We start from the raw sequence: 13,103 nt of genomic DNA, 5'->3' as shown, positions 1-13,103 counted from the left end.
TTATTGTGAGGATCACATGAAATAATATTTGTAAAACATTTAACCAACTGTTATAGTCATTTTCTAGTTATGTCTGATTCTCTTTAACCCCATTGGGGGTTTTCTTGGCAAAGATACTGAAGTGGTTTGCCATTTCCTTCCCCAGTTCATTTACAGATGAGGAAACTGAGGCAAGCAGAGTTAAGTGACTTGCCCAGGGTCACACAACTAGTAAGTGTAAGGCCAGGTTTGAACTCAGGAAGATGAGTCCTGCTGACTGTAGGCCTGGTGCTCTGTGTACTATGGCACCTCCTAGCTGCCCCCAAGCACTCAAAACCCTATAAATACATCAATACATCTTCATCATTACTATGACATAGCATTCAGCAAAGTTGACCTCTGTATAACACCGTGCCTGTGTATGTGTGTTTGTGAAATCTTCATCTGTGCTATAAAAGAGTACTGCTGTCTTTGTGCTGCACTGAGTAGCAGATGAGGAGAGAGAGAGAGAGAGAGAGAGAGAGAGAGAGAGAGAGAGAGTATGAACACTAAGGAAAAACATTGTTTTTGTATTGGGAATGGCACCATCTTTTTTGCAGAGTAGTCTAAACCACTAGTGACAAGCATATAGTGAGAAAAATTGAGCCAAATTTACTTATAGTAGCAAAGAACCTTCGATATTTATTACTTGGTAGGATCAGGAAAAAAGGAAACAAGCATTTATTAAGCACCCACTATAATCCAGGCGCTGTGCTAAGCACTTTACAAATATTATCTCATTTGATCCTCTTGAAAACCCTGGGAGATAGCTACTATTATTATCTTCTTCTTACAGCTGAAGAAATTGAGGTAGGTTTAGGTTAATTGACTTGCCCAGGATGACACAGCTAAGTGTCTGAGACAGGGTTGAACTCAGGGCCTGACTCCAGGCCCTGTACTCTCTCACTGCCTCTTGAACTCAGCTTGAGTGATTGATGATAAAACAATGACATTTATTTTTATGATACTTTTCTCTTTAAATAATTTATTAACTTAGAATCAACAAACATTTTATTACAAAGAACAAAAAGAAAATGACTATATGAAGCTAACTTCTGTTACATTCATTTTTTTAAACTTAAATGTTAAATTGAGGGAAGACTTTTGGGAAGGAAAAGATGGTATTGCCTTCAATAAAAAAGAAAAGGTAACTGAAGTATTTTTAAGAAAATTCACAGAAGAAAATAGAAGGAAGCCCAGAAGAAAAGCAGGACACATTTGAAAGTGACATGTTAAATGTATTATCCATGTCTTAAAATAAACAAACTATACACAGTAGAGATTTGTGGTTTCCCATACAATACTTTTTCTACTCTCCTTTGTATTTTGAATTGTTCTCTCTCTCTCTCTCTCTCTCTGTTAAGTTCTTAATTTTGAAATGGCAAACTTTAAAAACTATAAATTATATTTAACACAGTAGTAACAAAATTATTCTTTTGAATTTTTTTTGTTTTCTTCAACATATTTTTGCAATATTTTATTGATACTTTTGTCTTTTTTTTTTTTGTACCTTAAGTGCTACTCACCAACTTGTCCCTCACCTACCAACAGAAGCTCTCCTTTGTAACAAATTATTCAAGTGAAAAAAAGTTAGCATACTGGTCATGTCTGAAAATGTCTCATTCTCTAGTCGGCTGCCTCTGTGCAGATGTGAGAAATGCGCTTCATCATTATTCTTTTGAAGTCATGGTTAGTCTCTACATTTAGTAGACTGTAGAAACACAGGATTCTCTATTCAGTGTAGATAACCGCTATATTAAATCAGAGCTCTGAAGTCTTTCAAAGTTGCTCTCCTTTATGTTGCTGAGTCATCAGATAAAATGATTTGCTGTTTCCACCCATTTTATTTTGCATCAGTTCGCACAAGTCTTCCCAGATTTCTCTGCATCTATCCTATTTGTCAGTTCTTTTTGTGCAATACTATTCCATCATATTCAGATATTGCAGTTTGTCTAGCTCTTCTCCAGCTGTATCTCACTTTAAGATATTATTCACAGACCATTGTTCCCTGATGCTTTAGTTATAATTTAAGTGTATTCAAGTTTTGCACATACTATCACCCTTTGTGCCTCAAAACAACACAGTGAGGTAGCTATTATATGTATTGGTATCCTCATTTTACAGATGAAGAAACTAAGGCTCAGAAAGGTTAAATGACATGTCTATTTTCACATAGCCAGTAGTATCAGAGGTAGGATTTGAACTCAGGTCTTCCTGCTATCCATTAAAATAATGGTTCTCAAACTTTTTGGTCTCTTTATACTCTTAAAAATTATTGAGGGTCCCAAACTGTTTTTGTTTGTATGGTTAATTATGTGCTTAATATCAATATATTAATACCAATATATTTATATTTACCACATTAGAAATTGATAAAATAGAAACATATAAAATGTTTATTGATTCATTTAAAATAACAATAATAAATCCATTAAACATTAACATAGCCTTTTAATGAAAAATAACTACATTTTCTATAACAAAAATAATTTTGTAAGAAAGGTAGACTTGTTTCAAATATTTTTGCAAATGTCTGGCTAAATAGAAGATAGCTGGAGTCTCATTTCTGCTTCTAAATTCATTCTATTTTGAAATGGTATTTTGGTTGAAGTAGATAAAGAAAATCCAGCCTCACAAAGATATGTAGTTGGAAAAGAGAGAAGTAGTTCAGTAGGCAAAGTCTTAGAATTATTATGAAAATACTTTTGCTGGGTACCGTTAGGTGGCACAGTAGATAGAGCAGTGGTCCTGAAGTCAGGAGAACCTGAGTTCAAATCTGGCCTCAGACCAAACACTTGACACTTACTAGCTATGTGACCCTGAGCAAGTCACTTAACCACAATTACCTAAAGAAAAAGAAAATACTTTTGCCCTCACAGACCCCCTAAAAAGATCTCAGGGATTCCCAAGGCTCCACAGACCACACTTTGAGATACGCTGCACCATACCAGCTTGGCTCTTACCATGTTTTTTCAGCTTATTAAAATTAGAACAATCAATTTTAACACACAAGAAACTGAAACTAATGTCAAGTACCTTTGCCACAAAGATGCTCACACCATTCTTCCTAATGCACTTAACTCTCCCTTTAATGTTTAATTCTCTGTCAAAACCACCACCCAGATGTGTCCAACTTTATCGAAATTTCGCAAACCTCAATTTAGGAAACATGTTTCTTCTTATTGTTACATGTTCCCTAGGGCTCCCTCCCAGGATTTAAAAAATTAGGCCTAGATTAGCTATCTTTCAGTATTGGACCATTTACTTTGAAATGATGACTAACCGTAACTATTTAAGACAACAAAAACATTTTAAAAATTAAAACCCAACCACAAACTCATTTTTCTTATGTTGAGCACATACATATAGGATCACGGATCCAGAACTAGAAAAGATTTTAGAGGTCATCAAGTTCAACTCTTTCATTTTACAGGCAAGGAAACTGAGGCCTAGGGAAGTTAAGTGATTTGTATCACATTTCCACCTAAACTTCAGGTTAATTTCTCTGGGTTAGTGTAGGATGCTGACTTCAAAATAAACCTAACCATTTATTACTAGCTTCATCCCTGTGTTACTATGTACCTAACTCAGCACGATATTGGGCCCTGTCAGCCTCATTTTCCCAAAAAGAGAAAATATTGATAATGTGGACAAAGAGTGAGATGATAGTGGAACTTGATATTGATTAGAGATTCACGATCTTATCATTGTGAGTACTCCGTTCCAAAGGCACAGGCTGAATCTCATCTGCACTTTCTTGTTCTTTGTCCACAAGAATATGGTTTCTAATCCATCTTCTCTCATAACCCTCTAAATATGGCTTTCCTGATTTTATTGAGACCTTGTACTCTAGGTTATTTAGCATTTTGTAGGTACCAGTGTACCATTTGGGCTATCTGCTTGTTATCTTTTGATCTCACTATAAACCCATCCATTTCCTTTTCCAATCACACATTTCCTGAATGGTATCTTTTACTATCATTTCTTGCATACAATCCCTCACTGTCAATATGATGCAACCTGGTTACACCCATCATGCATCTCTCCATTGTCCTATGACTCACTTGGAAGCCTGAACCCTAATAGATTATAGTGCTCCATGTATCATTGCAATATAGCATCTCTGGAAGAATATTGATGTTAGAAAAATGAGATTGTTGGCTTAGCATGTTGTGGATCTGAAATCTCTTCAATATAGTATACTTATGGACTAATTCAATACATTACCCATCTAACTGTGTGTTATAGTCTCAGCAACAGGCATTCATCATCCCTTTGGTTTTATCTGTTTGATTGACACTTTTTGAGGGGCTGAGAATATTACTGAATGGACTTTGTAGTGTTGTGGGCCTAGATGAAATGTCACCATCGAACCTGAGGTCCTGGAGGACTATGTCATCCATGCAGATTCTGTCTCCCTTTTGGACTCAGCCTAGAACATCCTCTATAACAATTAATTAGAGAAAATGGAATTTGAATCCTTCAAATGCCTCAGGTGAATACTAGTAGTTAGTGGTTGTAGGAGGAAGGATATTTGGATTAGAGTCTGTTTTTAGGTAGAAATATAATGTAAAGCAGGAGGTAACTAGGTTGCCTAGAATCAAATAGCAGACAATAGAGGGGAGGGTTAGACTTGTAATTTCTGCAATTAAAAAGAAAGAATCACTAATGTGATTAGTGTCTATCAGGATATGAAGAAGAGAAAGACACCTTTTACTTGGGCTTTTGGGATTCCACCTCAATGCAACAGCATGATAGTACAATAAAGAGACCATGTAGCTGGAGCAAAAGTCAGGCAGGTGGCCTAACGGAATATGCATGCATTCACATGTCTACCGTTCAGGGAACTGAATTTTTGCACACCAAGTACCAGAGTGTTAGGCATATGCATTTCCCCTTCCAACAGCAGTCAAAAGATCTGGAATTGATGTTCATGAAATAGTATAGTTGAGGAAGAAATCCAATTACTGAGCTAATTAGCACCTTGGAGTAGTAAGCACCAAATTTACACTAAGAAATCACAGGGGAAAACTCAAGTTATTCACTGCAGTTTAAAATTCATCTTCTTAGACAGTCTGGTTGACAGCCAGGGACCCTGGGGCACATAGGCAGTTTAGTTTAGTTATTGTTGAACGGAATTTAACACTGGGAATTCTATCTATCACTTTTAAGAAGAAACCGGTCTTTCAGTTAATAGATTTTTAGAAAGTGTTCTAATTCCTGAAGAAATTTGGTAGATGGTTTGTGGGTTGGCTTAGTTCCTTTCTAAAAGTTATTTATTCTGCCCCTAAAAATTTCATTTTCCTAGCTTTTGTGATAAAAATTAAAATTCTGCTTGAGTAATTTTATGCAAAGATAGGATTCCTATCTTCATAAAGAGGATTTTTTTTTGCTGGAATCTTATGACCTTTTTATTTTCAAAGATTACTCACAGCACTCTTAGAAGGGAACAACAGTAGAAGTTTGTTCACTGGTAACTGCTTGGTTAGGGGTAGGGAAAATCATTACATTCTTACCAACCCAACTGCCATACCCATTCTGTGAAGCTCATAAACATTCTTGGTTGTCTGGCTCTTAAATGTTTGAGGGAGTGAAGAGACAATGAGATTTAATGGAAAGAATGCTGTCTTTGGAATCAGGTAAGATTTCAGTTTGAATATTTATCTATTAATGAGGTAGGACTACTAGCAAATCCTTTAACCTCTTTGAGGTTCTGTTTCCTCATTTGTAAAATAGGGAGAATAACAACTAAGTCAGGCAATACAAATCAATACATTGTTCATAGATGAAAATGTATGACTTATTGGACACTTGATAGAGTCTACTATCTCTTAGTGAGAGATGGGAGACATGCTTCACCATCCACCCACAGAATTCACTATTGGAAACTGCATTGGTCGGAGTTCAGTATTTAGCACAGAGCCTGGAACATAATAACTGTTTAATAAATGCTTGTTAGTTGATGGACTGACACCACAATGTTTATTGACTGCTTAATAAAATAAGTATCAATATCAACTCTAAACGATGTATGACGTAACCAATGTCAGCTATTCACCCTTCTGTTTCAGTAAGCATCCAGAATGAAAACCATCCATAGCAAGATCCCCTTTACCTTTCCACATTCATATGCAGAGCCTTGGACTTGAAGCCTGGGAACTTCAGTTTGAATTCCAACTTGCTAGCTTTAAGACCTAAGTCAAATAGTCCCACCTCTTATAGCCTCAGTTTTCTCATATGTAAAATGGCAATAATATTTTACCTCTCAGGCTTATTGTGAAAATCCATTATAAACCATAAAGAATTATATTAATGCCGATCATTGTTATTGTTATTTATTCTTTGTTCAGTCATGTCCAACTCTTCATGACCCTACTTGGAGTTTTCTTGGCAAAGATACTAGAGTGGTTTTGCCATTTTCTTCTCCAACTCATTTTACAGATGAGGAAACTGAGGCAAAGAGGGTTAAGTGACTTGCCCAGGGTCAAATAGCTAGTAAGTGTTTACAATCTAGATTTGAAATCAGGAAGACTCATCTTCCTGACTCCAGGCCAACATTATCCACTGTGCCACCTAGCTATTTTATCTATTACTATCTAACAGAATCATAATATATTTTTTGTAAAAAAAATCTGTTCTTACTAATCTGTGAGGTGAAGGAAAACCCATGTAGGAAGCATTTAGAACTCAATTCAATTCATTTGCATTATTTTCTGGCATTAGTTATAAAATAGCATCACTGTATATGCCCAGTACCCTTAGATTGGGGAGGTGTTTTAGACTAGGCCTGACTCAGACTGATCTGATGTTTCAGTTTTGAGACTGGAGTGGTACCTGTGCAACTTTGGCAAATACCCTTTTTGGTCCTAATTTCCTCCTCTATAAAATGAGGAGGTTGGAAGAAGGAACCTTGTAACTTTAAATCCATGGTCTTATCTATGTGTGTCCCATCTCTTAAGGTAGCAGCTGGTTACTATAAGTTGAAAAGCTCTCATTGTGACTTCTTTTTTTACTGGTTTGTTCCCTTCTCAGCACAAGACGAGTGGACAACTCAAATACAAGACTGGCAGTTCAAATTGAAAAAGATCCAGGTATGGCAAGAGCCTCTTTTTCCCCTCATCAGAAATGTAGATGGGTTTTTGCTGGGAACTAAGCAGGGGAAATTAGGTTCACGTTGTTTTTAATAATCATTGTGGGAACAAAGCACATTGGGGCAAATATGTTTAGAATAAAATACAATTCTGCAAGAGGACTGATTAAACCCCCTGATTTGGTATGGAAATACATTCACTGGTTATTCTGAACTGATTAGGTAGCTCTTGAGTAGTGAATAACTTTGTTAATCAAGATATTTGAGTTTGTAAGTAATAAATACCAAACTTAGGCAGCAAATCTTGAAATCCAATTGGTCTTCAGTCACACAGTACCTTGAACAAATCAGAATTAAGCTGCCCTCCACAAGGAAAACTTTCCTGATTCCATGGCCTAGAATCTACAAAAGGTTCCAATATAAAAACATGTTGTTTTTCCTCCACAATTTGTCTCACTTTCAACTATCTATTTATTCTTATTCTTTTCTTTTCTTCAAAGAGCAACTAAATCTTCTATAACCTGTGTCCCCAAATTCTGAATGTTCTCTCATCCACACCATCTCTCTTTAAGTATTCACGATACCAGTGAAGTAGTTAATGCCCAGGAGGGAAAAAATGTATCTGGTATGTTGTCTGCATTTGTATAGCCTGTGTGCCTAAGGGCTAGGATATGATGATTTGAAAATACCTGAATGGATACTCACCTGGAAATGTATGTCTGTTGAACTTAAAAAAAAAATGTAACTACATATCTAGCAAGTATGGTGGATCAACGTCTCTGAATCCATGAAACTATGTAATATCTATCTCAGCTATAAAGGTGATCTCTATTCTTACACATCTGTGTTATCCTCAGCCAACCACAAATGTTGCCCCATTGTAACTGTAATTGCGATAATATTGTCAAAGTATTTTAAGCAAGGGATAAAGGTCTGTTTATTCTGGTGCCCATTGTTTAAAATATATCTTCTAGTCTCTCTACATATTACCTATTTGTATATATTATCTACATAATATAGGTATATTATCTATAGATGTGTATATTTCATTATATATAGTTATATCTATATCTTTGTAGCTATCTGTGTGTGTTATGTAGATATCTATATAGACATCAGCAGTTGGGGATAACTAAGACTCCTTTGAGTATCTTATTCTAAGCACCAAGAACTTTCAGCAGGCTTTATATAAGACTGACTATAAGCTGTGCGTCACTATAACAAATGAATGCAGTAGGCAGGTCAAGCAAGCAATGTGTCAGGGGCTTTAGTTACATTGATACTTTATAAGGTTATGCAACACTGTCTCAGGTCATAGGAAATTTATTTCATTTCATTAATCATAATTAGGCTATAAACACAATCACACTTTAATTCTCTTTTCTGCTTCTGGCTGTCGTTGAGGACATTCATCATCTGATGTTATTTCATAGATCAATTGAAACATTGATTCCTGATGATGCCAGTGCTTAAGTTAGCCTGAGGATGAGAAAGAGTGAAAACCCACTCAGAAGCCCCAAGCAAGCATTAGGTTCATGTTGTGTGTCTGGCAGTGTTGGCTCATGGAGTACAGCCCAGGCTACACTGCATTTGTGATTGTTCCCTGAATATTCAAGTCAAAGCAGATTCTGAACTTCAGCGGTAGCACGGTAAGGTAGCAGAAGTAGTACTACTAGATTCAGAGTTAGAGATTCTGGGTTCATTCTGGGCTCTGCTACTTATTACCTTTGTGACCTCTCACAAATACCTTGAATTCTCTATGTCTTTGTTTCCTCATCTGTAAAATGAGGGAGTTGGATTAGAGAGTCTCTAAAATCGCTTCAAGCTCCAAGTTTATGATCCTATGAATTTGTGCTCTCAGAGAATTTATACTCTGAGAAATTGTTATGTATGTGATATGTGACATATGGCATTATATATTGTTCATTACAGCTATTAGAGAGGGAGAGGAGCTAACTTATGAGCTATGGTGCAAAGATCACAAGTTTTTAGGAGCACTTTACTTCAATAAGCTCAAAATGTTTTGTAGGCATTATCTAATTCATGGAGCGCATGGAATCCTCTGCAAATTCTAAATTTTTTGCATGTAATTATTTGACAAAATGTAATGCATAAAAACATTCAACTGAATATAATTTGATTCTTATGATTCTTCTTTAAGGAAATGATGACAACAATCTGAATTCCATCTTCTATGAGCATTTGACAAGATCTCTACAAGTATCTCTTTGTGGAGATTTGGTTCTTGGCCGCTGGGGTAATTACAGCTCTGGAGACTGCTTTATTTTGGCTTCAGATTACCTCAATGCCTTTGTCCACCTAATTGAAATTGGAAATGGTCTTGTTACCTTTCAACTTCGAGGGTTGGAGTTTAGAGGTAAGAATTTTTCTTAAATTTTATTTCTATCTTTTGTTTTTATATCACCTTCATTTCCAAATATTTCCCTTCCCATTTCCCTACTTGGAAAGACGTCATTTGGGAAAGGAGAGGAAGAAGAAGACAAAGAAGAAGATGAAGAAGAAGAAGAAGAGAAAAAAGGATTTCAGCAAAACTAACACATCAAATGAGTTTGACAGTATATATATATATATATATATATATATATATATATATATATGTATTATAAAATGTTTCCCCCTCTGAAAAGAAAGGGGGAGGGAGCCAAAATTTACAGTGTCTCATCTCTTCTTTGGCTCCAAGCTTGGTCATTGTAAATACACAGTATTTATTTTGGGTTTTGTTATTATTCTTTCTATTTGTTTTAGCCATTATGTATATTAGTGATAAGGATTTTTTAAGTATCAGGAGTACTTTAAAATCACAGTAATTTAATTAATTTTAATTTAATTTAAAATAAAAATATGTAATTAAAATCCAAAAAATTATTGGATTCACAGAATTGATAAGAAATAATCATGTAATTATCAGAGTGACAAAAAAAAAAGTACACCTATCTCTCTTACTAGGGGAGACTCAAGAGGATAAGATTGTTGCATGGACTTTCTATATCCCTGGGTTACACACAATCCATCAGATAGTTGTCCCCTTTCTCCAATAAATCATGAGAAACTGGTACTCTGACATGTCTGAGAACTGACAGTCATATAACTAAAAAAAAAAATATATCAATTTAATTGGTTGATCAAATATGACCCATTGTTAGTTGGTCATTAAAGCCTGTCAGTCCACTTTTCCCATTAATATGAACCAAAAAAGATCAAATTTAAAATGTCATGAACCAAAATGGGATTGTAAGATAGATGTGTGTATACATGTATGTATTTATAGCACTGATGCCCCATCCTTCATAACTTAGTTAATTTCTATGTACTTTAAAAATAAGGTAATAGAACTTTGCAGTAACGTAATATTTGAGAGCTCTCCATCCATGTTAGGACTTTGAAGACTCTCTGATTTCATCTGTGCTCCCTCTATCAACAAAGATCATAAGATTAGCACAGTTCTAGATCTGGGAGGAACTTCAGAGGTCATGTGCCCTACCTACCCCTCTCATTTGGCATATTAGGAAATCAAGGCCCAAGAAGGCTAAGTGCCCAAAGTCACCCAGACAGAATATGTCCAAAATGGGCATTTAACCCAGATCTTCCTGACTCTTTGAGGCTCACTCTCCATCCACAATAAAGCGGTACTTCTCATTCAACTTATTAACATTTTAAAATAAAAAGGCAGCTGGGTGAAGCAGTGGAAGGAGCATTAGACTTAGATTCCGGAAGACTTGAATTCAAATCCTACCTCAGGCACTTATTTGCTTTGTAACCCTGTGCAAGTTATTTAACCTTTCTCTGCCTCAGTTGCCTCATCTGGAAAACAGAATGATAACAGTATCTACCTCCCAGAGTTGTGAGGATAAAATAAGACAGCATTTGTATAATGTTTTACAAACCTTACAATACTATATAAATACTAATTATTGTTATTATTATTATCATTATTACAGAGGCTGAGAGGCATAATCCATAGTGGTTAGAGAGAGGGCATCAGTCAGGAAGATCTTGGGGAAGAGAAAGAGGGAATACCTTGGACCTTTGGACATGATGTTATGGGTGGAGACTCTGGGGACATGAGGTCTGTGCTAGGGAGAGAGTAAAATGGAGCTCAAACAGGAAAAACTCATTTGAAATATAGCCCATGGAGGTTGGGGGTGGCATAAGAAGTCTGGATCTGGTTATCTTCCTATTTTAACTAATTATTTTCAGTCAGTAACTATGTGTTAAGCTCAGTGTTTTCTCACTACCAAAAACATCAACATCCTTTAGGCATCCTGAGACAATGACTCAATCCTTTCACTCTAGCTAAACTCTGATTTGAAAGTTAAAGCTCAATTCAAAAGCAGAGTGATACATCTTCAGTATATGTATTTGTGTAATCCTGGAAGTTTTAGAAATCTAATTTAGATTATTATACCTACATTATTATATTGTGTATTATATCAACTAATATACATGTTTATGTATCGTATTATTACATGATATTAAGCATTTTTATATTTTATTAAAACTAGACTCTATTATACCAGATTAGAAGAGAATAATGATCAGCATTCAAAGGATAGGCATGTTGTTCAGTTGTTTCAGTCGTGTCCAAATCCTCATGAGCCCATTTGGGGGTTTTCTTGGCAAAGATATTGGAATGGTTTGTCAGTTCCTTCTCCAGCTCATTTTACAGATGAAGGAAAAAAAAAAAAACCTGAGGCAAACAGAGATAAGTGACTTGCCCAGGGTCACACAACTAGTAAGTGTCTGAGGCCAGATTTGAACTCAGGAAGATGAGACTTTCTGACTCCAAGCCCAGCATTCAATCTACTGTGCCATCTAGCTACTCCCAAAGGATAGTCAAATAATAGCTGATAACTAACATTTATATAGTGCTTACCGTTGAGGTTGAGGGGCAACGTTGAGGTGCGTGGTGTATGGCAGGGTCCTCTTGAAAGAATTCGCTCAGGCTGTCTCCAAATGAAGTACAGGCATTTATTCTCTGTATTACACTAAGCAGGCTCTTCCGCCCCATAGGAGAGATGAAGCCTAAGGGAAATCTCAACTTAAAGAGGGAGGCTGGCTGCTTCAGGGAGATGGCTGCTTCAGGAAGATGGCTCCTTAAGGGAAATGCCCTTAAGGGAGATGCCCACTACCAGGAGAAGCTACGGATTCTGAAAGAGGAAAACCTGCATTGGGCAGGGAGATGGGGTAACCAGGGACACTTAGGCAAGGGGGCAGAAGTAGTTCAGAGTTTCAAGCATTTGTAGGCACATCATTATTCCATTGTTCAGCCCAGGGCAGAGGGGTGGAGGAGCCCCAGTTACTTCACTACTTCATTAACCACACTACTTGAATCGCCTCATCTCCTAAAGTGGCTTTAAGTGGTACTTGGGATAATGGGCTTCTCCTTGTCCAGTTTGTTTGAATCTCCTCATCTCCACCCCTCTCCCCTGCCCACCAAGAAGTAGGTGTCCACATTAAATTGCGGAAAAGGGCAAGGTCCTGCATTCCTCATTACTATGTGCCTAGCACTGTGTAAAACCCTTTACAATTATTATCTCATTTGATCTTCACATCAACACTAGGAGGTAGGTGTCATCCCTATTTTACAGAAGAGGAAACTGAGGCAAAGAGAGGTTAAGTGACTTGTTCAAGGTCACATAGCTAGTAAGTGTCTGAAGCTACATTTGACTTCAGGTGTTGATGACTCCAGGCCCAGGGCTCTATTCACTATACCATTTAGAGGTAGAAGAGATTTCAGAGACTATCTAGACAAAACTCATTTTACAGATGAGGAAACTAAGGCTTAAGTAATTTGCATAAGGTCACACAGTTAGCAAGCTTCAGAGACAGTACTTAAACCTAGGTCCTCTGATTCTGGACACAGTTATGTTTCCACTATATCAGTGATTCTTTGGTGGGGCTAGGCTTCACCTAGGTCCTTCTTTCTTTTTCTTTCTTTCTTTCTTTCTTTCTTTCTTTCTTTCTTTCTTTCTTT

General features: G+C 36.5%; 1 protein-coding gene across 1 annotated transcript in view; it reads left to right on the top strand.

The window, feature by feature from the left end:
- The window catches only part of LOC114049980 (pecanex-like protein 2), a 369,169-nt gene that overhangs the window by 286,890 nt on the left and 69,176 nt on the right, over positions 1-13,103 (top strand). Inside the window, exons 24-25 of the mRNA XM_027871475.1 lie at positions 7,051-7,109; positions 9,270-9,485. Coding sequence (XP_027727276.1) covers positions 7,051-7,109; positions 9,270-9,485 — 275 coding nt within the window. The remainder of the gene's footprint in view (positions 1-7,050; positions 7,110-9,269; positions 9,486-13,103) is intronic.

The sequence above is a fragment of the Vombatus ursinus genome, unplaced genomic scaffold (assembly GCF_900497805.2).
Source record: "Vombatus ursinus unplaced genomic scaffold, bare-nosed wombat genome assembly UNPS02014798.1, whole genome shotgun sequence".
NCBI classification, from domain to species: domain Eukaryota; kingdom Metazoa; phylum Chordata; class Mammalia; order Diprotodontia; family Vombatidae; genus Vombatus; species Vombatus ursinus.
Note: the sequence above shows the minus strand (reverse complement) of the source record. Positions and strands in the feature narration are given on the sequence as shown.